The 26,441-nt window shown below is 43.3% G+C and overlaps 1 protein-coding gene across 1 annotated transcript in view; it reads right to left on the bottom strand.

The window, feature by feature from the left end:
- Nucleotides 1–758: 758 nt before the first annotated feature.
- The window catches only part of RCAN2 (regulator of calcineurin 2), a 256,980-nt gene continuing 231,297 nt past the window's right edge, over nt 759–26,441 (bottom strand). Inside the window, exons 3-5 of the mRNA XM_068558289.1 lie at nt 22,965–23,138; nt 20,608–20,779; nt 759–3,279 (exon numbers count right to left, since the gene is read on the bottom strand). Of these exons, the coding sequence (XP_068414390.1) occupies nt 3,119–3,279; nt 20,608–20,779; nt 22,965–23,138 (507 nt within the window). The 3' untranslated portion in view covers nt 759–3,118. The remainder of the gene's footprint in view (nt 3,280–20,607; nt 20,780–22,964; nt 23,139–26,441) is intronic.

Raw genomic sequence — 26,441 nt, forward strand, 5'->3', positions numbered from 1 at the left:
AGTGTACCTATTTGAGGCTTTGATTTGCCTTTCTCTGATGAGAATTGATGTTGGACACATTTTAACATTTATGGGCCATAGGGGTATTTCAAGTGTGCATGTGTAAGTGTGAATTGCCTGTATATTTGAAGTACCTGCTTAAGTATTTTGACCGTTCTTACAAAACGAATTGTCTGCCTTTTTCGTATTAATTTGCAGAAGTTCTTTTTACGTTTTGGATGTGAGTTATTTAACAACTCTATGTAATTAAGATATTTATCTTCTCCCACTCTGAGGCTTTCCTTTTGACTCTCCTAAGGGTGTAATTTGATGAACAGATACTCTTAATTTTAATGAAGGACAATGTACCCATCTTTTATTTTATGATAGTGCTTTCTGTGTTCCATGTAGTAAAATTTTGCCTGCTTCAGGTCTATTACAGTGTTTTAAACTAAAGAATGGAGTGGGGGTTATATTAAAAGTGTTCGTGTACACTTGGAATGGCTTTTAGGACCAAGCTGGCTGAAGTGTGACAATAAACAGGGGGATCTCCCAGACCCCTTATCAGAGCCCCTCCCACCCCTCCAAGCCTTGAATTCCTCTTCCTTCATGAGATGCTGCCGACCAGCTCCCCCCAACCCCATTTCAGGAAGAGCTCAGATGAGTTCATTTCATCTCTTGGTAACATCTAGAAAGACTATAGGTCGAATCGCCCTCCTCCACAATGACCACTCAGAAATATCCAACTCAGGCGGAAAACACAGAAATTACACTACATGGACAGAGTCATTCACCAGGTATATTTGAAATCTAAGCTCTTTGAGCTATACACGTGCACAAATGATTCAGTTGGTGGCAACCTCCCCCTCCTCCTCCATATTTAAACTTTTCAAACTTAAAATAGTGCTGAAGAGGTTTGCATCCTGTGGCTCACGGAGATGCTGAGGCAACTGTGACTCTCATGGTGCTCGGAGGGTGCCACCGAAACCCTTCAAGGAGTCCCCCATTTCTTCTCCCTCTCCTGGGATACGTGCTTCTCCCCACCTCCCCAAACCCAACCTCATGAGAGAACTACTTGATCTGAGACAGATTAACATTGACACTTTGCAATAAATGTCACCAAGACTAACCACTTGGGTCATACACACCACTGAGGTTTTTTTTGATGACACACAATGGTCATTTCAACTTTTACTAAATTTTGTTGGAAGTGTCTGATGGATCTGTTTTAAAACATTGAAAAGTCATTTCCAAATAGTTTCTCTCACCCAGATTTCTCTAGAGCCCGCCTTCTGAAAATTCTGACGCTTGAGAAGAGAATCAGCACAAAATGGACTGTAGTTCTCACCTTCTTCCACTAGAGGGCAGACTTCTCCACTATTAAATCTAACCTTTTCATTTGTCCATGAAAAACCAAAAACCTTCACAGCAAAGGAAAGTCAAAGCATTTGCTTGTTATATACTCCTCAGATTTTATTTTTCAAAGGAGCCTTCATTTTTCTTATGGAAACTCAGGATTTTACAAGCAATGCTGTCTGTCCTCAGTTTCACCTGTACTGTAGCCAGTACTATATTGCTATATTCACAGTAGAACGGACTTTTGTTTCTGAGTAATCAGTCTAATGTTTTAAGTTTCTGATGAAACTTACACCTTAATCAAAAACCACAACAATCCTTCCATCAGGTGGCTGTGTTATTGTTCTTGTGTGTTTTTCTGAGGCTTGGGTAATGAAAGTATTTCCCCACTCCATCGTAATTGGCATTTGCATCTAAAGTAATTCATGAATGTACAGGAGTAGATGAGGCCTGGCACATACAGCAGAAGGTAATGGTTCTATAGGTGTATCTTCTATAATGCACTTTGGGCTAGAGAAATAGAAAAATCACATGTAACAAAAACAAATACGTTTTTGAGCAATATGGCATTGCACAAGTAGGACTTGCATACATTTATCTATCAGTCTTTCCCTTTGAATATGCTCAGTGGCTGCTACATTGATTTAGCTGCATTCCAATTGTCTGCAACCGACACTTGCTTCTTCGCTTTATTTAAAAACAACTGGTCTTCATAGCAAAGATGCTGGCTAATCATTTATATATTGGCATGAGAAGTTTTGTGCCCTTTCAAAATTCAGCATTATCCATAATAGAGTGTAATATTATCAGATTACCTGTATTAGTATATGAATGCATTCATAAGCAATGCACATGTTTTAAAGCAGCTAATGGCTGAACAATCCCTAAATAAAAAACATCCAGATTTTTAAAAGCACAGCTGAAACATTTGTACAAATATACAAAGAGAAAAAAACAATCATTCAGACACCATGAAACTTTTGTGATAAATAGATTTGTCTGAAATCGGTCTCTATCATCCTGGACAAGCCTCCCCAGTGAGGCTGGGAAACTTCTACAATGAAATCGTGTTCAAAATCTACTGAGGGATGTCTTTGGGGCCAAGCTCAGTTTTTCCTCCAGGAATTTTAACAGAGCTATGAAGTCTTTGACTCAAAAGAGTGACTACACCCAGACTTGTTAAGCTGGAGGATGCTGATAATTTTGCTAATCTAGATAGGACATGACTGGATGCTGACAATCTGTGACTTATAGTATATCGTCAAATCATGAAAATAAATGCTGGTGATCATGCATGTCCTGGGAATGTCGGGATGCAGAGGACTGAGGAGACCAGATAGGGATATCTCATGCAGTCAAAGTCAAGTTTACTTATGGTCCTACTTAAGTGGCCAGGAAAGAACAACGCACACACGTCAGGACTGGGACTGAAACGGCTCACAAACAACACAGGTGCTATTTGTCACTGATGTCTCCGGCTTGGATCAACATGAGAGCATGAAGGTTAGGCTGTGCTGCTTGTTTAATAAGAAAATACTACTTTTTTTTTCTAGAATCTTCTAAATAATGTATTATACTTGATGGGTATGATATGATCAGGAAACATATCACCTTTTCCTAGCCCTTTTGTCCGAGAGGCTTGATTACAAGGAAGGAATCTCAAACAACCAAACACCCAGGGATTTAAAGGCAATTCTTTTTTTTTTTTGACAAACAAACAACAAGAGGGGAAAAAGCATGATAAAGAGGAGACAGATATTCTCTTCGAGGTGGAGCAGTGAGCTTAGTTGGACACGGAGGGCGGTGGGCCAGGACGCCGGGTCTGGATGATTTTTGGCTTTGGGGACGTCTTTGGATCCTCTTCTTCCTCGATGTCACTGTCACACACGTGCACGACGACACTTGGGGTGGACTCAGTCCCTGCGTGGAGCTCATACTTCTCTCCTGAAAAGCAAGAGAAATGGGGGTAAGAAAGCGGGAGGGATTTCTACACAAATGATTCGGTGAAGTGTGTTTAGGAAGTGAGGGCGCATTTTACGTGTCTCAGGAGATGCTGAGTCTTCTCCAGGGGTGGTGTTGGAAAGTGAAATGAGATTGATCCGTCTTTGCGTCTCAGCTCTACCGCCTGTCACCTGTACAGCCCTGAACAGGCCCCTTCACCTCTCTTAGCCTCAGCATCCGCAGCTGTAAACTTCAAAATGGTAATAACTACAGTCCAAAGGATTGGGGTGATGACTCAGTGGGCCTGGCAGTAAGTTACCAGTTTCTCTTCTATTTCCCAGCATTGCTGTTAACGGCTGAGTAATCTTGAACCCATCACCTCACTCCTTCATCTTTTGGAGAAGTTCTCCAAGTTCTCCTCCTGCTGTACATTTCTTATGGCAAGAGCTGCCCCAGGATGGAATAAGGTGGAATCGCCGCTCGTCTGGGATTTGTAGTGGTTACATGGTAACAGGATTTGATGGCGGTCAAGTTCCCTCCAGTTCCAAGAGTCTAGTAGTCTATTCTTGACTGTCTCTTCTTGTAGTCAATTCACTATTAGCCAGCAGGCTTCCCGTCTGTCTCTGTTTCACTTCAGGGTGTATCTACTGAGCATCTCCCATGCTCTGGCCCGTTGCTAATCATAAAGGATACAAGGCACATTCAAAAATCTTTGTGTCTTCCACAAGAGCACAGCCCAGTGACGGCACATGGAAACAGAAAGTACCACAAAATACTATGGTAAGCGCTGGGGTGGCAATATATGTCAAGGACAGTGGTACCAAATTGCAAGGAGCAAGTAACTCTGAAAGGCTTCCCAGTGGAGGTGACAGCTGACCTGGGTCTAAAAGACAAGTGGAAGGCGTCCAGGAGGTGGGAGGGTGCAAGGGGCATTCTCAATCTGCATGCTTGTAACTTCTCAGGTTAACTGCTGACACACTGAATCTTCTTCCGACATCCTATCTTTCCTTTCCCATCCTTCAGGAATGGGAAACACCTAAAAGCAATGTCTCCCAGACACCCTCCTGGTCAGTGGCTCTCCAGGTCTCACTAGATCAAGTCCTCATTTCTTAGACTAGGACAAAAGACTCTGCACAATCTCTCACCAATCATGACAGCCACATTTGTATACTCACCAAACCAGCTACTTTTATTTGCTACAGTCTCACCTAGTTCCGGAAGTCCTGCCCTCCCTCCAGGATCAAAGCCAGACACCACTCAGTCCAGGCATCTTGCCTGTATCCTCAGTCTGCAGTGGACAGTGCCCCTTCCGGAGGGCCGGGGCCAGGACCTGGGGTAGCATTTCTGTGCTCCTGTGTGCACCTTGGTAAGTGTCCATGGTGAAAACAGCAAATGCTTGCAAGGCACAGTTTTAAATTTTGTGCTGACATTAGGGACTGAGAAGCACTGACAATGCAATAAGCATCGAACCTCTTCTAAGTGACGCTGAGGAGGATGTAAATATTCAGAGTCATTTGCTGCTATGGGTTGAATCGTGTTCCCCACCCCCGCCCCTGTCCCCACCAACGATGGTGAAGTCCTAACCCCCGGTACCTATGACCATGACCTTATTTGGAAATAGGGTCTTCACAGATGACTAAGTTAAAATGAGGTCATTAGGGTGGGCCCTATTTCAAAATGACTGGTTTCCTTATAAAAACGGGAAATTGGGACATGGGCACTCATCCAGGGAGAACTCCATGTGAAGACTGAACTTATGTTGCCACAATCCAAGGAACGACCAGAAGCTACAAGAGAAGCCTGGACCAGATCCTCCCCCGGCACCTTCAGAAGGAGCGTGGCCCTGTGTTGATCCAACACCTTGATCTTGGACTTCTAACCTCCAGAACGTGAAGCAATACACTGCTGTGGTGCAAGCCACAGTTTGTGGTCCTCTGTTACGGCAGCCCTAGCAAACGGATATAGCTATATCTTGCTAAGAGAGTTCTCTCTCTGTTAAGAGTCAGAGAAGTCTTTACTGGACCTCCACCCTGCCCCGAACTAACATCCTGGATGAGGGCACCGGATATTTCACAAAAATGGAGCATAACACCTCCAGCACTTCCCTGGATCTTGGCAGCAACAAAGAGGGCGAGAACTAGCTAGTGCCACAGAAATATGGCCATAAAGACTCTATAACTTAAAGTCGAGATTGGGTGAAATTGTAGGTAGAGAGAGTTATGAGAATAAGGTTGACTTTTTTGATACAGAGAGCTGACGGGGCCGGTGTGGATCCAGGGGAGGAGAGTGACAAAAACAGGGGACACGGAGCAGAACTCATGCCAGGCTTTGCTTCCCTGCCGGCTAGCAGGGATGGATAGTCTGCCCGAACCTAACTTCCCTGTAATCAACACTGAACTTATTATCCTACGTGCCCTTGTAGTTGGGATGTACACATTGACGCTACTCACAGCTCATTTAATTGTGTTTGTTCTGTTCTCCTTAGAGCAATTTGTCATTTTTATCAAAAGCCCAAGGGAGAAGAACCACTGCAGACGTTGCTAAGGAGAAGAAGCTGTGTGCAGCCGGCTTCACCTGAGAGTTCCATGAGAGGCTCTGGGCAACAGGTGGGCAGACCTTGCGTGGTGGCTTCTTTGAGCAGCGGTTTTCAAACACCTGACAGCTTACTGGGGGTGCTTGTTGCAAAGAGAGTTTACCAGCATGAGGATGCAACTCTGAAACTTCAGATGTAGTGGCATCTCCTTTGGTACCCAGCACCCCTAGGGGCTTCTCCGTGTTTCAGTGTCTGGGCAGGCACTGTTACACGGTTTGGTGTGACAGGCCGGGGGCAGTGGTCCTGTGAGGATGCTGGTGTGTAAATAACTTGCCCCCTCCCTTCCTCCAGTCCGCATGATAATTTTTCGTTGGAAGATGATACTAGTGCGGGGAGAGGGTAGCAGAGGGAGGGATGCTGAAGATGCCTAAGGGAGAAGAAGCAAGGCATCCCAGATCAGCTCTGCAGCCCCTCCCAGCCACCAGCACTCTTCGTCTTTGGCCTTCTCATCTTTGTTTCTGGGAGAACAGCAAATCCTGTGGACAATGATGGAGTTCATCGTACCCAGGGTTTCTAGAATTTTCTCTTTCCTCCCGGAACGCTTTGCAAGTCTGAATGAGAGACACCTTCAGACAAGAAACAGAGAAAGAAATAATTTCTGAGCAATCAGATGAGGTGGTTCTTCTTTTTCTGCACAGGATTTCTTCGACGGCCTCCTGTTTGGAGAAGCAGTGCCTTTTGCAGAGACACTAGTGGCTGCCGTGGTCCCCTCCGTTGCCCTGTTGGGTGTGATGCAGGGATGAGGCGAGTAGCAGCCTCTCATCTTCTGATGGGGGGATGACAGAAAAGAATCTGCCATGGCAGATGGAGACCCAGGGACCTGGGGGGTGAGGTGGTGACAGCAGGGACCCCAGCCAGGGGACTGACCAGATGTTGCCCTCTCTTCATCTGTTGGAAAGAAGCTAGCTTTTAAAAAAAATAGTAGTGAAATATGCATAATGAAGCTAGCTGTTTGATGAAACCCTTTCTCTGCCCTGGCTTGGATAAAGAACATTCTCTTAAAGACACCTCTAGTTGCAGTGTGTTTATCGATTCGAAAGGAGACGCTTTCCTCTTGGACTAGGTGTGCTCGGGGCACGCTTGGGATGCGGGCCACCCTCTGCAGGGCAACTTTCACATTGAGTTAACAAAGTCAGACTACTTGGTAGTAGAGCTGTTTTACTGCTGTGACCCCATTAATGTTGACATTTCACTGTTCTATTTTTGGAAACTTTCTTACTATCAAAATCCGGCAAAGCCCAACAGCTGCTGAGAGCCCACAGAATCAAAAGACATAGCTTTGGTCTTGCTGGATTGAACTTTTCTGTTTTTGGCCTCACTTTCCCTTTGGGCTTCAGCTAATTCCTCTACCATGAAGGCTGTCATCAGTGCCATCCCCCCCTGGGGACCCAGTGGGCTCAGGAGGCGACGAGGAGCCCATGGGATGGCTAAGCAGACCAGTGTGTCTTTTCAAGGACAAGCCAAGGCTCACCCTTCACACTCGCAACTCCTCGAGTCCGTATTCAAACGGTCCTCTCCCCGGGCCTCAGAAAAGAGGCCAGGACCAGAAGCCCTCAGAAAAGGCATTGGTTAGGGTTTTCTACCTCCTTCCATGAAACAAATTCCCAGCCAAGCAAGTGTAAACTCCTCTGGCACGTGGGTCACACGTTAAACTCTCATCCAGGCCTTTGGAACTGTCATGGGCTTGGGCACAGTTCAAAAGACGTGTGTAAGTTTTAGCTTTTCCACTAAGCTAAAAACCACTGAAGGGCAGGTATTTGTCCTATTTTCTGTGAGCTCTCAGTGCCAGGACATGAGAGGTGTCACAGACACTTGCCATGTATCTGAAACACAACAGCAGCTATTTACTGAGCCCTTAGTAAATGCCAGACACAGCTCTAAGTACTTCACATAAATTGGATATTTAATTACGGCAACAGCTCTGTAATGTGGGTTTCATAATGTCTCGATGATACAGGAGGACGTTGAGATCACACAGGTAGGGAATGGCAGAGCCACGATTCAAAGTCAGGTCCACCTGACCTCAAAGAATACGCTCATAATCCGTCTCCAGCCCTGCCTCTCACGAGTCTACTGCTTTCAGGTTCTACAAGAGAGTCTGCTGAAAGTCCTGGTTTTAACTTTTAATATTCTTTCACGGCAACTCATGTTTTTGTGAACAGTCTGTAGCTGAAGTTGGGCATTTATTCTTTCTGCATCTTGCCCGTTTTTGTTTTGGCCCATTGCTAGTCATTCTAGGTAAGATCTCCTTGACAATGAACCTTTTTAGAAGACAACACTTAGTCAATTATAAAAAAATAAAAGGACTATAAATTATAGACTGAGATAATTTGCATCTCTTATGGTAACTTTGGACTCTCTGGAAATAGATCCTCCATGACTTCTTGTTGCTTTACCTTGACTACCTCTCACATTCAAGGTGAATTCTCAACAGGAAAGTTACGTGTTGTAGTAGATCGACTGTGTTTTGCAAAGATGGTCATAATATTTCCTGCCCGCCATTACTCTTCTAGAACCTTGCCACTCCTGCACTGAGGACTGCTCCCTCTTTGCTCCTTCCCGTAAATCTGGGCAGGCCTCTAGGATGCCTTGACTAATACAGTATGGCAGAAGCAACCAGTGTGACTTCTGAGTTAGGTCACAAAAATGCCAGGCACTACCACCTGGTTCTGCCAGGGTGCTCATGCTTGGAACCCCGCCTCCATATTATAAGGAAGCCCAAGCAGCGCATGAAGTGGCTCCCACAGAGAGAAACCACAGCCTATCTGGGCCACCAGCCAACAGCCATGCCAACTCGCCAGCCAAGTGAGTAAACCATCTTGAAAGCTGATTCGCCCGTCCCCAGGTGAGTGGTCCCAGCAACGCTGCACGAAGCAGAGATGAGCGGCCCCCCCTGGGCCCTGATCCAATAGCAAATTCATGAGCAAAATACAATGATTGTTGCTGCTCAAGCCCTACATTTTGGCGTAGTTTGTTATGTAGCAATCGATAAGTGGGGCACAGGTCATGTAAGTTCTTTGTTCAAAAGCAAGCTAACCCCCTACAACTGAGTTGAAATTCATTGCCTTTTGTGTTTTTTCCTCTTTTCTTCCCTGCTCACGTGCTGTGTTAGAATGGATACTTCACCAGTTCCAGTGATTCCTTCCAAGGGGAGGGAGTTCCATTAGCCCATCACTGGGACCCCTCTCTCTGGCCCCTCTTTTACTCCTCCCCAGTGGAAGAGGAGTGACATCTAACGGGTACCTTTGGGGAAAGGAACTGGCAATGCCAGCTCACCCTTTTGCCACCTCTCTCTTGATCCAGCCCTGCCTGCAAAGGGCTTGTGCTCTGCCGTGCTCTCGGCAAAGTGCTAAGCCCAGCAGAAGAAAACCCTGCACTGTGGGGCAGTCTGACTGTTTCCATCTCTGGGACGGGCTGGGTAAAACTGCATGGCTCTGGGTTTCACTATTTTTTTTTTTTTTAATAGGATTCCTTTGGCTAGTTTTTTTTTTGTTTTTGTTTTGTTTTTTTGTCTGCACCCCGAGGCTTGTGGGATCTTAGTTCTCTGACCAGGGATTGAACCCGGGCCCACAGCAATGAAAGCGCAGAGCCCTAACCACTGGACCGCCAGGGAATTCCCTGGATTTGACTATTAGGGAGCCCTGGCTGTCACTCATCTTGGCCACCTTCTCAGCGTTAGCCTTTCATCAGAAACAAAGCTGGCATTATTAATCTCATCTACCTTATTTCTTATCTAACCCTCAGCAAGTTCTGAACCAAACAGGAAAAAAGCAGGTGTCAGTTATTAATCTATACTGAATTTTAAGAATGGATGATGGCTTATCAAGGCAAGTGCCAAGAGCATCTCTAACTCAACCCTTGAACGCAGGGCCATGCTGTGTTGTGTGCTGAGTGCTACACTTCAGCTTGGATTAACAGCCCTTTACATGTGATTAAGAAGAAAACTGAAAATGCCAGTAGTAAAATCATTTCAAGCTTGGTCATGTTGAGTTGACACTGCAAACCCCCTACCCCCAATTTTTTAAATTGTAAATGTGATTTTTTTTTTCAAGAGGAAGTAGCGGGCATCAGTCCTGATTTATGGAATAAGTAAAATGGAATTTCCATGTGGGTTATTTTTACTGAACGTGCTGCCTGTTGGGAGATTGAACACAGAGACTGAGGGAAGGGCTCGGAATGATCTGAAATGTGTTTGAAAGGGTTCACATTTGGACTGCCTTTTTTTTCAAGCGTTAGGGTTAGGACTTGATAGCATTTGGCAGGGAGGGGAGGGCCCACAAGCCCTGGATTACCATTCTCTGGTCAACTGTGGAGACGGAGGCACCTGGCCCTGGTCCAGCTCTCAGACAGGGGAGAGGTGGGGAGCCGGGAAGGGGTGAGGGGTGACTTGTACCTCCTTTCCTCCACCCCAGGCACCAGCCAGTATTTGAGCTTACTGTCTTTTAACCCTCTCTCAATCCTGGCAGGGCAGATGCTCGTTTGGTTTGGGGCCCAATGGGTTCCTCAGTAGAAGGAACTGAGTTAGAGTGAAAAACATCATAAAGTTTCCCAAAGCTGCACCCCTCCCTCCCACAGATATGTTATTTAACGATATTTTTAAGTTATTTACTGGCAATCTTGTCTTCCCCTATTTTTCCAAAGGGAAGGAAAGAAAATGTGTGTCTGTGTCTGGGAAGGGGGCAGGGAACACGTCTCTGTACTGTTCCCCCTCTTGCCCCTCTTGTTTCTGCTCCCACACTGGTACCTGACACCTTACTAGGCACTCCTGGCCTCTGTGTCTCTGATGACTCTTTGCCATGTTTGAGAACCACCTAATAAATACCACCATAGTGTAATTAGTGTGCTTCTCAATCAAAGGTGCTACATTCCCAATGGTGTCTGGAAATGTGATGTGGATTTTTTTTTTTTTTTTTTGGTTGTCATAGGGACTGGGTAGGGTGTGGATACTGGCATTTAGTAGGTGAGGCCCAAAGATGCTAAATGTACTGCATTGTCAATTCCAAAATGTCACATTGAGAAACGCTGAGCTAAGAGCTTAAAATGGGCACTTACATTTCAGCGGAGACTAAGATATGGTTTGAAAATCAGGTGACAATAAGTAGGTAACACACACTAAGCATTTACTATTATCTCATTTGATGTTTGCAACAATCCGATTTTACGGTTGAGGATGCTGAGACACAGAGAGGTTAAGAAAGCTGCTCAAAGTCACACAGCTAATAAAAGGTGGAGGCTGGATTCGAACTCATATCCTGAGTTTTAATCATCATCCTAAAGCAAGAGAAATACCTCTCTTCAAGTTGGAGCTTGATTGACAGCTACAAAATAAAAGAGGAGATGACCCAGGGCAGAGGGACTTATTGAATCTTTAAAAATCACAGCTGGGAGTTTCCTGGTGGTCTAGTGGTGAGGATTTGGCGCTTTCACTGCCGTGGTCTGGGTTCAATCCCGGGTCGGGGAACTGAGATCCCGCAGCCATGCAGTGTGGCCAAAAATATAAGTAAGTAAATAAGTAAATAAATAAATAAAATCCCAGCTATTTGTTAGGCACCTATTCATCAGATCAGTCTGAGAGTGGAGAAAGAACTGATTTTCTAAGCAGAAGGAGAAAGAGGGATTTAGGATTTTTTAAAAAAATCCAGGGAGGAAGAAGTATTTGCAGAGAGGGAAGTCTTCTGCAAATTTTTTCTCTCTGATTCCGCAGTGATTCCACGAGCTCATATTTAATTTTGGGAAACCTCAGAGAAAAATGCAGTAGGTAGACTTGAGGGCAGGATGAATCACTGAAGAGCATCTCTGTCCCTTTCCTTTGTGCAGCAGCTGTTTCTGTCAAAAAACGCCCTCTAAGCTTGGGTGGCAGAAGGTATAAAGCAAAGCCTAGACCAACCCAAATATTTCACTGGCAGTTCCGAGAACAAGTCCATGTAAATAACAACCAACACCTCAAAGGACACGCACCTTGTTCTTACTGCCTGGTAGACTCTGTAATTCATGTACTGGCAGAGGAAACAAGAAATCCCTCTGAGGATGCCTTGCTAAACAATACTGCTCAGAGCAGAATGATCATAGAACCCACTACGGATCTGATAGTTCTTATGTGCCAGGCACTGGGCTAAGTGCTTTATGTATATTACTTATTGTATCTTCATAATGAGCTTGCAAGTTGTCAAATAATCACCATTAAATGAAAAGACGTGCAGAGGGGGAAGTAAATTGCTCCAGGTCACCACAAACAAGTGGTGGAGACAGGACTCCAATGGAGGTCCACTGGGTGTGAAAGCATGACCGCCATATTGCCTGTGATGTTCAGGAATGAGGTTGGGAGGGCACAGAAAAGACATCAGGGCTACACATGGACCTCCCTGCCTCAGTAGGTCTGGAGTATGTGCATGTTAGGAAAAGATTATCCATGTGAGTGATCGGGGGTCTTCTTCCTCACCCACCCCTATCCTCAGTCCTGATCCTCATCCAAGTAGGAAAACAGAAGTGGTCTTTGGTAAGATGGAGGAGGGATCAGGGGAGGGAGAGGAAGAGGGAAGTGGGGAGAGGCAGAATACTTCCATAGTTTTGTTTTAAGAGGTGCTCTATTTCAATAAAAGAAAGTTTGCCTCACACTGGTCAGAATGGCAATCATCAAAAAGTCTTACAAATAACAAATATTGGTGAGGATGTGGAGAAAAGGGAAGCTTTGTACACTATTGGTGGGAATGTAAATTGGTGCAGCCACTATGGAAAACAGTATAGCGAGCGGTTCCTCAAAATATTAAAAATAGGACTACCATATGTTCCAGCAATTCCACTCTTGGGTATTTATCCGGAAAAAATAAAAACACTAATTTGAAAAGATACATGCACCCCAGTGTTCATAGCAGTGTTATTTACAGTAGCCAAGATATGGAAGCAACCCAAGTGCCCATCAACAGATGAATGGATAAAGAAGATGTGATACACACACACACACACACACACACACACACACACGCGCAATGGAATATTACTCTGCCATAAAAAAGAATGATTCTGCCATTTGCAGCAATGTGGATGGACCTAGGGAATATTATGCTTAGTGAAATAAATAAGTCAGGCAGAGAAAGACAAATACTATTTGATATCACTTATATGTGGAATCTAAAAGATAAAATAAATACATACAGCAAAACAGATACCAACTCAGATACAGAGAACAAACTAGTGGTTTTCAGTGAGGAGAGGGAAGGCAGAGGGGCAAGAGGGGGTAGAGGATTAAGAGATACAAACTACCATGTATAAAATAGATAAGTAACAAGGATATGTTGAAGAGCACAGGGAGTTATAGCCATTATTTTGTAATAACTTTTAATGGAGCATAATCTATAAAAACATTGAATCATTACGCTGTACTCCTGAAACTAATATAATATTGTAAATCAACTATCCTTCAGTTAAAAAAAAAAAAAAAAAGTTTGCTTATCTTCTGTGGCTTTTCCTCTAAGACTGGATTAGGTGGCCATTTATCTTCATTCCCTCCTGAGTCATTTAGGACCTGAAGGGACTTCATGGGGACAACGGATTGAGGACCCTGCATTAGTGGTTGAGACAAAGGAGTGGAACCCTAGGTGGAGGTAAAGGACCAAGGGAACCAGAGAGAGGGAGAAGGTGGATAGATAAAGAGAAACCAGGGAGACAGGGTCCCGGGAGCCTGTGAGGTGGGGCTTGTGTTCCCGGGATGAGAGGAAAATGCAGACGTGAGGAAGGGAAGAGCGTGTGGACGCACTCTCTCTTTGTGTTTGGCCATAGAATCAGGAGGTTCTCCAATCTGGGAATGATCAACCTGTTCCTCTTTTCCCAAAATTAGCGACCTGGCTATGGGACTATGGGTATGCGCATGGCGCATGCGCACACACGCCCACGTTTTGGTCCTGTGTCTTTTCCGTTTTCCTACAACGTGCATATTCTACCTGTGAAATAAGAAGAGGAAGTATTTCATCTGCTACTCAATAGTGATTGAGGATAATTGTGGAATATACGCTAAGAAGAAAAGCCCCTTTAACATCACCGCCCCCCCCGGGAAAATTCTTCGAAAGTAGGTGTAAAATAAGGAGCGCGTGTCCTAGGTTCACAAATCTGCGTCCCTCGGGTCGGGGGTGACGTGCAGAGACTGCGCTACATGGAACCCTGGGACTGGCTGTTTTATTTGCTTTTCGTGTCTGTGATCAGAGTATAGCAGTTGTCGAACAAGAACTGGGGCTTAGCGGTCATGCTACAGGTACCACAAATATAGGTGTTCATCTATATTTTAAAAATGGAATTTTCCCTACCTTGGAATCAATGAGCCTGGAATAGAAAATGTTTCTTCCTTATAAGTGACACGTATTAATGAAATCTATTTTCCGTTTGGGGAGAAACAATGTATACTGAGAAGCAAACCAGCAAAATTCCTTTACTATGACATGTTTTGATGGAGAAGAATTTGGAAAAAAATCTAAATATAGCCGATGTACGCAACTTGAAACTCGAGCACCATTTTAAGCCCTCCTCTGCAGTTAACTAAAATTGATCTCTCTAACAAGAGCTAAAAATAGCAGGAGGAAAAAAAGGACCAGACAATGACTTTCCATATTTCTCCTTGCAGGCATTTCCAGTGACAATGAACTTGACCTTCCAGAGCCATCCTAGAGAGCAGAATAAGCTGACATTTCACATCCCACCTCTGACTGACCACCCATCTAGTGCCACGGACATCTCTATTTTGCCATTTTGCTAATGAGTACAGATAAGCTGTTTTGCTGGGCTGGGTTTTGTGTTTCCTATTTTGTTTTACATCCAAAAAGAACATAGGATTATACCCTTTCTGGAGTCAGGAATAATAGGCATTATAAAATAAACAAAAGAAAATATCCGATTCATTCTCCACCAGGACAAAGCTCATCTTATTTTGTCCAGGTCATTGTTAAATGACGGGTGCCTGTAAATTCACTAGGGGAATTAATATAAATGTAGAAAGCTTCTGTTTTGTTGTTGTTTTTTTTTTAATTGAAGTATAGTTGATTTACAATGTTGTGTTAGTTTCTAGCATGCATATATATATATATATAATATTTTTCAGGTTCTTTCCCATTATAGTTTATTACAAGATATTGAATATAGTTCCCTGTGTATAAGTAGGTCCTTGTTGTTTATTTTATATATAGTAGTGTGTACCTGTTAATCCCAAACTCCTAATTTATCCCTCCCCCCACCTTTCCCTTTTGCTAACCGTAAGTTTGTTTTCTGTGTCTGTGAGTCTGTTTCTATCTTATAAATAAGTTCATTTGTATCATTTTTTTTTAGATCCCACATATAAGTGACATCATATGATATTTGTCTTTCTCTGCCTGATTTACTATACTTAGCATGATAATCTCTAGGTCCATCCATGCTGCTGCAAATGGCATTATTTCATTCTTTTTTATGGCTGAGTAATATTCCATTGCATATCTATACCTCATCTTCTTTATCCATTCATCTGTCGATGGACACTTAGGTTGCGTCCATGTCTTGGCTATTGTAAATAGTGCTGCTGTGAACATTGGGGTGCATTTATCTTTTTGAATTAGTTTTCATCTTTTCCAGATATATGCCCAGGAGTGGGATTGCTGGATCACATGGTAACTCTATTTTTAGTTTTTGAAGGAACCTCCATACTGTTCTCCATAGTGGCTGCACCAATTTACATTCCTACCAACAGTGTAGGAGGGTTCCTTTTTCTCCACACCCTCTTCAGCATTTATTATTTGTAGACTTTTTGATGATGGCCATTCTGACCGGTGTGAGGTGATACCTCATTGTAGTTTTGATTTGCATAGAAAGCTTCTGTTTTATATAGACCTGTCCTTTAAAAAGAGCAGAGGATGGTGAATTCTGATCCAGATGTCCTGCTTGACATTAGAGGAAAGCATCAAACTTGCCTTAAAGAACCAATGCTGTGGATACATTTTAGGAGGTGCCAATAAACAGAGAAATGAAATTTGGAGGAACAAATGTCTAAGTTCTTTTGTATTTTTAAAATGTCCTTTTGCAACAGTCTGGAATTTCTTTTGGAGAAATTAATTTTACTCTTCAAGAGATCTCCCTGGTTTCGCAAACTTTGCACTCTTCAAGGTAAGGGTGCTGGCTTCATTAATCCTTTCTGTTTCTCACCAGGGGCAGAGGGACGTATTTTAACTTACCAGCTGTGTAGCCTTGGGCAAATTACTTAACTACTCTGTGCCTCACATTCCCCAGCTGTATAAATGAGGAGAATAACACCACCTTCTCGTAGAGTCACTGTGAACATTAAATGAGATAATCTATATAGTAAGGTGTTTAGAACAATGCCTGACACGCAGTAAGCCCCATATATAAGTTTTAACCGTTGTTTCTATTTACAGCTTTCCCCTTATTTATCTATTTTACTTATTTTCTGGATGAAAAACAGAACATATAGTCATGGAGACGGTGGTTAAAAATGTTTGAAATTGTGCCTCTCATATATTTTCCGGACTATGAATTTGTTCTCACTATAATAAATAGTACAGAGAGATGCTTCTCCAGTGTTAGGTGGCCCTGGTCTCATGTCGTAACATCCCATTAAGGATTTCAAAGGATCTCAAAGGAAACCCACAAGCTTGGGTTTGATCATGGTCCCTTTGTAATTGCACTGTTCCCTCCATGCTCGTTTCAAGAGCTTCTTTAGAAGTTCTGGGGAGCACAGTTGCCCCTCTCTGGAAGAGGGTCACCAGTGTTCCTTGCTTAAAGAACGAGGTGCTGTTTTGCCCCTTCCTGTCTGAGCTAAGGCCTGTGTCCTCACTCTCCCATTTATCCTCCATGAAAGGGTCTAAATAGAGCACATGATTGCCTTCCATGGGCAGCTAGACGTGCCAAAGCTCCCACAAGTCAGCTGGTTTGCCGACGTGATCCCGGGCCCGAGGACCATCTCACCCTGGATCCCTGCTCCGAGATGCTCTTTCATTAGAGTTACTTTTCTTCAGCATCCTTAGATTTCTGCATCCCTCCTCAGTCACTCAGCTCAACCAGCTGAGCACTATTAGTCACTCCTCCTAAGGAAGAAGAACACCATTCCTTTGATCATTTGAGTTGCTTTTCTCTGCTCTCATTCTAATTTATTTCTCTACTCCTGGAATTGAGGTAGTCATCCTTAACATGGAATGACTTATAATTTGTTACTGAAATGATTCTGCCTAGGGAATAAAAAATGAATTTTACTAAATTATTATTATTTTTTCAAATGGAAATGCTAGAAGTCCTCTTGGTGGAGAAAACATTAATTCAGTGCTGCCTGACTCAGTCTGGCTAAAGCCATAAAACAGCAGCAATTTGCCAATGAAGAAATATCTCTAGGGGGCTCATTCATTCATTCATTCATTCGATACTTATTGAGCATCTACTATGTGCAAACTGGGAAATCAGGCCCTGGGAATACCAAAATGAATGAAACCTGCATTCTCCCCTCAAAAAGCAGAGGAGACAGAAAGATGAACAATAGAAAACTACCACAAGGGGAAGTGAGCATTTGTGGAAAGTTCCAGGAGGAGACTGAAGGAGTAATTATTCCTTGCCTTGGCACCTGGTTGGGGAGGGGGCAGAGGTGTGGGTGGGGGGATGCAGGCTGTGGCCCTGCCCTCTCATCAGTGCAGCTGAAACAGCTGCCAGAGGCCCAGGCCTCTACTAGAACCTCTGTGATATTTTCGACTCAATTGTTGGGTATAAGTCATTCATCTGTGTGGGGTGTAGAAGCTTCAAGGACACTGGAACAGGACACGTGGATAACTAAATAAAAAGAAACAGCCTCAAACTGCTGGCAAAGAATAGAGAGAAAGATAAAGATAAATAAAGAGAAGACACCCAAACTGCAGCCGTTCTATGGGACACTGATATCAGTCATCTATAAAGAGCCAGCAGAGTCTCCACATTCGCTCTTGCCCACATAGCGCACAGATCTTCATTTGCACACTTATGAGACCTGAGACCCTGGATTAGACTTTCTGGAAGTTATGATGGTGTTAGAGGTGATTGTCAAGGGAGGGTTGAGATAAATGTTCTGCCCATGTCAGAAGTCCACCCAGGCAGCTAGGATCCTTAATAGAGACCACTGGATCTGGCCCAGTGATGGTCAGAAGAGCCAGGGTTGACATTTGTCTCTGCCCCCAACTAGCTGTGTCACCCCAAGCAAGTGTGTTCACCTCTCTACAGCTCGGTGGTCAGATCTGGAAAATGGGAATATTAATAGTGCCTACTTCTGTGTTGACTGCACCGCAGGGCACTTCAAAACTGGTAGATTTACCTGGTAAGGGAAGGTGAGGCTCATAGGTTAGCGGCACAATTAAGGCAGAAGGCATGAATTTTTAACACTGTCGATAAATTATTCACAACTCTAGAAAGAACCCCCTTTTTTCTGCCTCCTTAAGACCGTTTCCTTCCTACTTTCTCACTCCTCCGAACCAGGTTCTGTGAGCTTCCCTCTGAGATCTGGTTCCCATTGCCTCTACCCCTTCTGCCTCTGTCAGTCCCAGGCCACAGTGGTGCCTGGCAGTGTCCTCCAGACCTGGGACTCAGCTCAGTGAGCCAGTGCAGGTGTCTGAGACTTGTCCTTATCTTGCCTTTGCATCAAGCTTTGAGAACATTGACTATAAATGAATTTTCTTTTAGGCTCTGGATAAAAAATGATTTGAATTTACTGGATTACAGTGAGTAGACCAGAGGCCAGCTGGGATCCGCAAGTCTGATTTAGCCTGGACTTCCTTTATAAAGAGTGAAGCAGGAAGAGTACTGCCTCAGGGCCCTGGCCCTGTCACTGGCAAGTCATTCTGCCCCCCTCTCTAGGCCTCGGTTTCCCCTCCTGTAGAATGCAAGCTGGCCAGTGCCTCCTAGGCCCTCTAGCCAAGACCTTAGTGATTCTATGTAGAGCTCTGTTTGCTGACATTCAAAACAGCTGTACCAGATGTTCAACTGTGTTCTTGTTAATATCTTGTTAATATCTGCTTGGGAGTCAAACGAGCAGCTCCAAGGATAGCAGCTTTCATTGGTCCTGCTTCTGAAGTGTCCTGAATTACTGGGAGAAATGGGCCATAGCCTTGACTTGAGCACACTTGATTTATCTTATACGCGCTACAACATTTGCACATACCATGCACATGGGAGTGCATATGTCCAGAATTCCTGTATGGGGACTAGACTTTCAAGGAAATCACATTCCATAAACATCTCCCTTATTATTATATTGCTTTTTTCCTCAGCCCATCTTAGTAGTTAGACATCTACTGCTTCTCAGTAGTTGAAAACAATGGCTATTTTAAAGGCTCCGGGAAGCTGAGTGACTGGTCCGTGATTACAAAGAAACCCTCAAAGACCCTGCCCTTGAAAGTGCTGTAATCTGACTTTAATGCTACACATGGGACAGCCAGTAATTCTCTTGCAGGGAGTAATTATTAATCAAATCAGCCTCATCCCCATCTGAAGACCCAGTAGGATGGTCAGCTTTCCCTGAATTGCCTGGGAATTTCTCGGTTTTAGCATCACAGGTTCCCAGGACCCCTGAGTCTATGTGAACAAGGATAGCGGGTCACCCTCATATCCAGGATTCTTAAATTTCAGTGTATGCAAGAATCAACACGTGTGCTCATTAAAACTGCAGATTTCGGGGGTGGGAGATTCTGATGTCAAATGTTTTCCTGACCACACTAAGAAATACTGATATGAACTTATTATAAATTTAACAGCCCCGGCATTTGGCTACCAGTGGTTCTTGAACTCATCTGCACATCAGAATCACCTGGGGAGATTTTTAAAAATCCCGATGCCTGAGTTGACCCGAGTCAATTAAATTAGAATCTCTCGGGGTGCAGTCAGCCCCCTCGCACAGCGGGAGAACCACTAGAAGAGAGAGAAGACACAGTGGCCATTATTTACCTTTGGATCTTTGGTGCCTAAAACCTCAGCTGCCACCCGGTTTCGGACTACCCACTCTCCACCACTTCCCCTCCTGCTATAATATAGGAAAACTACTTTGGAGTAGAAGGTGGCACCATCTGTTGAAACTGAGGACAGTATCACTTCTAGGTATAAAACATAAGCTTTTGGATAAGTGCGTAGGAGATATGTACAAGAATGTTAACTGCAGCTTTGATCTTAATGGCAAGAAACTGGAAACCATCTAAATGCCCATCAACAGGAGAGTGGATGAATACAGAATGGTGGTGGAATCGCCCAGTGGAATACTACACTGCGGTGAAAATGACAGCATCCAAGCTACAGGTACCAACATTGGAACAAAATGACCATAGATTTTTCTAAAGTTAGAGGCTATTGTGACTGGCTTCTTGGGGACTTAGAGGCTTCACTTTGGCAGGTAGCTTGTCTTGTAGCAGAAGATTCCTGGGCACACTCGTGGCAGCAGTAAAACAAGGCTGCACGGCGTAGAAGCCTCGTCGTGCTAGCTGGTAGAGCTCGTTTTGCCTGTTTTGCAAACTTAAAACCTCTTCATTGCAATCCAGAAGTTGCACGGACTGACATTTTCGTGCCAGTTTCTGAACTGTTTTTGAACAGGTGCAAAGTCTGACGCTGCATTTTCATTCATCATTCCTCTCGCTGGCCACATACAGCGATAAATCCATTAGAAATGCAGATGTTACCGGGAACCCAGGACTTCAGGATTGTTATCTTGTTTGGCTTTTCTAAGTTGCTGACAAATAGTTATTTTCAGGAAGGCCCACAGAGCTTACCTGGTCCTAGTTTGGCCACGGCATAGAGGAGGTCATAGTTAAGGACTGGTGTGGCATCGCTGATGGGCTGCCAGCCGACAGGAGGAGAGGCAGGGGGTGAGATGAGAAACTGTTTGGCGGGCTGTGGTGGAGCCAAATGCAGTTTGTCTCCGTCTGTCTCTGGAGTCTGAACCTTTCAAACACAGTAGAAATGAAGACACATGATTCACTGTGGCCTCGGATGTGCCATGTTGTTCCACTAAGATGCAGAGCCTGGCTTTCAGCCTGTGACAAGTGAACCAACGAGCCAGGCTCTAATAATAGTGACTACTGACCACACACCATGTGCTCAGTTATCTTATCTGATCCTCAAATAAGTGGATCTCAACATTTAGCTGCATAAGAATGACCTGGGAAGCTTACTGAGTCAGATTGCTGAGCCCCGCTCCTGGAGTTTCTGAGATCGGGAGCAGGGCCTGAGAATCTGCATTGCTAACAAGCTCCCAGGTGATGCTCATGGTGCTGGTCCTAAGACCCCTCCTTTCCTTCCTTTCTTTCTCTCCCCTCCTTGTCCCTCTCCTCCCCCTCCCCTCCCCATCCTTTCCTCCTTCCTTCCTTCCCTCCTTCCTGCCTTCCTATCTTTCTCCCTTCCTCTCTCTCTCTCTCTTTTCATTGAGGTGATAGTCACATAATTTGGAATTAAACCCTTTTAAACTGAACAATTTCAGTGGCATTTAGTATATGCCCAATATTGTGCAATCACCACTACTATCGAGATTCAAAGTATTTTTATGACCCCAGAGGAAACCCTGTACCCATTAAACAGTTACTACCATTTCTGCCTCTGGTCAGAGCGTGGCAACCACCCATTTGCTTTCTGTTTCTATGGATTTGCCTATCCTGGATATTTCTTATAATCAATTCATAGAACACGTGATATTTTGCATCTGGCTCCTTTCACTTAGCATAATGTTTTCAAGATTCATCCATGATGTAGCATGTTATTAGTACTTCATTCCTTTTTATGGTTGGATAATATTCTACTGAATGGATAGACTACAATTTGTATATCTGTTCACCCATTTTTGAACATTTGGGTTGTTTCTACCTTTTGGCTCACCCAACCCTAATAACCTGATTAAAAAGTGGGCTAAGGACTTGAATAGACATGTCTATAAAGAAGACATACAAATGGCCAATAGGTAAAAGAAAAAAGGATCAACATCACTAATCACCAGGGAACTGCAAATTAAAACCATAATGAGATATCACCTCACACCTGTCAGAATGGCTATGATCAAAAGAACAAAAGACAACAAGTGTTGGTGTGAATGTGGAGAAATTGGAACCCTTGCACACTGTTGGTGGGAATGCAAATCGAGCAGCTGCCTTGGAAAACAATATGGAGGGATTCCTCAAAAAAAATTAAAATAGAACTACCATATGATCTAGCAATTCTACTCCTGGGTATTTATCCAAAAGAATTGAAATCAGGACACTGAACAAATATTAGCACTCCTATATTCATTGTAGCACTATTTGAAATGGTCAAGACGTGGAAACAACCTAAGTGTTCATGGACAGATGAATGGATAAAGAAAATATGTTATATACATACAATGGAATACTATTCAGCTTTAAAAAGAAGTAAAGTCTATGTTCATTTCATTGTGTCATCTCTGCAGAGTCCAAAGGTGGGAATGATCCTTACAGACCAATAACAGATGGATTGAGGTAACTAATAATGAAATGAAGACACTAATGAAACATTATGGACATTGATTTTCTACTGCTGTGGACTTCATAAATATTGCCAAGAATTACCCGTGACTTTTTATAACAGCCAGAATTTATTTTTGGATAAAATAAAATACAAAATTGATTTCCATATGTCTGTAACTTTTTCTCATGGATATGAATCACTGAAAAGGTATACAGTCCATTAAACCTGTCATATAATTTAATTATAACGCTGCTAGCTAAGTTGTGATCAGAGCATTCTTATTACAAGTACTAGCTGGCATTCATTGTGCATTTACCGAATGCTAAGCACTTTAGCACACAGTAATTCAGTTAATCCTCATAATGACAGTGTAGGGAGTATGTTATCATCCCCATTTTACAGATGGGGAAACTGAGGCCTAGTGAGGTTATGTAACCTGCCTAGATTAGAACCAAGACTGTTGGCCCTCAGAACCTGCTTTCTAAACCACTATGCTGTCCCTGCCTGGGGATCATGATATAAGTTTGTTTCTCAGTGAACGAATTATAGACTACAAGCCAATCTGAAAGCAGAAAGGGCTCCATTTACATTTTGAAAAGGTAAAAAAGAAAAAATGCAGGGCAAAAGGATTAACTTTGGTAAAGAATGATCTTACCTGTGCAAAGTAGAGTTTTAATTTTTTCCCTCTGAACTGGGTTTCATGAAGCTCTATCCTGGCTCGGGCTGCAGATTTGGGATTGCTGAAGTTTATTCGGACACGTCTGAAACTCTTAAATAGCTGGAACGTCACACAGTCATCATAAGTCCGGAACAGACCCTCAAATTTTTCCTGTTAAAAACAAACACAGAGGAAATTCCATTGGCCATATATCTTGTACAATGCCAGATCTGACAAAAACAAATAACTAGGTAAATAAATAGGCTCTTCCTAACATAAAATTAAAACAGAACACTGTAATGTAGTTTTTCCATCTGTTGGTCTGTTACCAGGTGCTAAACACGCCTGTGGATTCTGTCAAAGGACTCATAACCTGTGTCCAGGGATCTGTAGGGGGACCAGTGAATGGGGTTTGAAATGCATGAAAAACCTGACAATTATGCAAAGTGTTGAGTGTTTCAACATATATGTGTTTGTTTCTGGGAGAGGGATCGTAATGGTCATAAGATTCTCAAAGGAGTCCATTATCTCCAAAATATTATAGCTACTGAGTAAAGCATGTGGTGGACATTGCTAGTGATTATCAAGTTTGGGGGCACTGTTCTTGACTACATATATGGGAGCCCACACGACCCAAAATCCTTCTAGTCAGGCAGTACCATGTGATTAGTTCTGGTCAATGAAATGGGTACAGAAAGCAGGAAAAAAGCCCTTGAGAAAATTTTCAGTCTCTTTCCCTGAAGATGCCACGTGCTCCAGATGGTAGCGTAGTCAGAAGTAGGATTCTCCTCAGCCTGGGTCTCTGAGTGACCTTGTGGAGCAGAAATATCTTTTTCCCAACTCCCACCCCATCCTATAGCTGACTTCGCCTTGGCAAAGGAAAAGAACTCTCTATTGCATTAAACCACTGAGATTTGTGGATTATTTTATTTCTGCAGCGCAACCAAGCCTATCACAATACAAAGCAATAATTAAAAAATTTTGATTTGATACAAATTTCAATTCAGCTGAACAAATATCTATTCAATGCTCGCTTTGTACAAAGGATGGTCTTTAGGTTTTAGAAGGCTACAGAGATGAGGATCGTTTTGTTCTGAATCTCAATGATCTAAGAATCTAAGGTGAGAGGCAGACACAGACACAAATAAAAGAACACCTGCAAGAATGGGGAAAGACATAAAGGAAAACTAGAGAATTAAAAAAAATACATATATATATTAACACCACCTATCTAGTTCCTCTTAGCTTAAAAAAAGAAAAGATCCTATTATGAGTAACAAAACCAGTGCCTGTTAAGTTACTCTGTGTTCTTAAAGGAGAAATTGCCACTAAGGAAATAACATCTATTAAAAAAATAAAACAAAAAAAACGCTGATTCTTTTATTTCTACAATAAAAGGTATTTTGTCATAAGAGTGAGTTCAAGTGGGAATGAAGATGCATGAAAGATTAATACTGCAAGATTCATTGCATTTGGATTTGTAAGGGACATAAGGGATAATTAACTCAGCCTTTCCCTCCTCACCTCCATCATTTTACAGATCAGGGCTCTGAGGTCTGAAGAGATGAGGACCTGCCCACGGTCACATGGGCAGTTACTGGCAGAGCCAGGACCAGAATACAGAGATGTTTTCGATTACATCAATAATTACCCTGCTAGACTGAGAGGGAGAGATCGTTGCATTAATAAGAGCAAGAGATGGAGAGCAATAAGCTGCCCCAAGGCTCCTGTGTGACCACATCTAAGAGAATCAACAAGGCGATGTCAGGTTAGAGAATCACTGCCCTCCGAGGCTGCATGGGAAGAGGAACTCAGATGTCTGGGAAGGTCTTCCTGCCTCTTGGACATCCAAGTGAACTTGTCTCAGACCCTCAAGTCCAAGGTTTGTGATTCTTCCAAAGGCTGCTGCCCATTTCTGAGATTCCCCAGTGTGTGGCCCACCATAGTTTCTCCCATTTTTGACTCATGTCTACACACACTTGTCTCTTTTTTTTTTTTTCTGTATGTATGTTTTTTGTTTGTTTTCTGTTTTTATTTTTGTTTACATATAAGGATGTTTATTGAAACCTTGGTGGCCATGGCAATTTTTTTTAAAGAATTTGAATGTCATTAATAGGGAACCTCTTTTTTTTTTCTTTATGTATTTTTTTCCACATTTTTTTAATTGAGTGAAAGATTCTTTACCTTCTATAGAACTTTTATAATTTTCAAAAGTTTCACACACACGATTTCATAATAATCCCATAATAACCCTTTTCACAACAGCTTTTTGTTTCAGTTTCATGACATTTATGGAGAGATTTGAGGGGTTCTTTCTCTCCTTTTCAGGCTCTGTTCTTATTCCTCTTTCCCTAGCAAGAACAAAACAATCTTTCCTTGTTTGTTCCTTGGATAGTTTTTATTCTCAACTCTCAAACCTTGGGATCAGCCAACTCCCAGGCCTGGGGCTTCAGCCTGGGGCTTCCTAAGAATTTCTTAGAGGAATTCTTTCCCAACACTTCTGTGTTTTCCTGAACAAGAATCCTGGTAAATAAAATGCTTTCTGGTTCCTCACAATGGGAATAGTCTCGGCTGGTAAAATCAGAGCTGGTGGTTTGATTAATCTGAGAATTTTCAGGAATGGGAGGAATTAAGAAATTAAAAGATTTTATTTCTATGTGGAATATCATATCTTTTAGGACAAAATCCGTGGGTTTCTTTGCGGCTCTATGTTTTTCCATTACTAGTGTGGGAGTTTCCTTCCTGTCCCCTCCCCACGACCTCAGCATAGCCTTGGGGGAGTTGGTGTTCTTTTCCTTGGAGTCTAATTCCTTGCTTTCTGTTTTATGTCTTCTTTATGCTTCCCATCTCAGCTGTTTGGCCTCAAGAGCCTGGATTAGGAGAAAGGAATCCAGGAGGCCAGGCTTTAGGCTTAGGGCAGGGGTTATATGAATGTCAGATGTCAGTGATGGCTGCAATTGTTTTCTCCACTACTGTACTCTTCAAAAGAGGGCCCCAGGCAGCTAATACAAGCAGCAAGCTGGAGATGGCCGGTGACAGAAGCCTCTTTGATAGCACTTGTTTTGGGCTTAGACCAAAAGAAAAAGAGGTCTTCCACCAGACCTGGGGTGCAGCCCAGGGCTCAGAGACCAGGGTTTTCACTGGCCCATCTGGGACCCATCTCTATAATGCTAATAATAATAAACAACTAATTTTTACTTAGCTTGTCCTCTCTGCACAGGTCTTTTGAGAACTTGTAGTGGCGGGGGTGACAGCTGGCCAAGCACTGGGAATTTGCTGGCTATCTCTTATTTTTTTTTCCACTAGTGACGTGACATGACAAACATTTCATTTGCTGAGGCAGCGGGATACCAGAGCAAACTGGTGAGAGGAAGATCCAGCACAGTGAACGTGCCAGGTGTACCCTTAGGCAAAGCAGTGACTTGATCAGAGCCAGCCCCAGGGGTCTTCCACCTGCCTTTACAGCAAATTTTC

The sequence above is a fragment of the Eschrichtius robustus genome, chromosome 12 (genome assembly GCF_028021215.1).
Source record: "Eschrichtius robustus isolate mEscRob2 chromosome 12, mEscRob2.pri, whole genome shotgun sequence".
Classification (NCBI taxonomy): Eukaryota; Metazoa; Chordata; class Mammalia; order Artiodactyla; family Eschrichtiidae; genus Eschrichtius; species Eschrichtius robustus.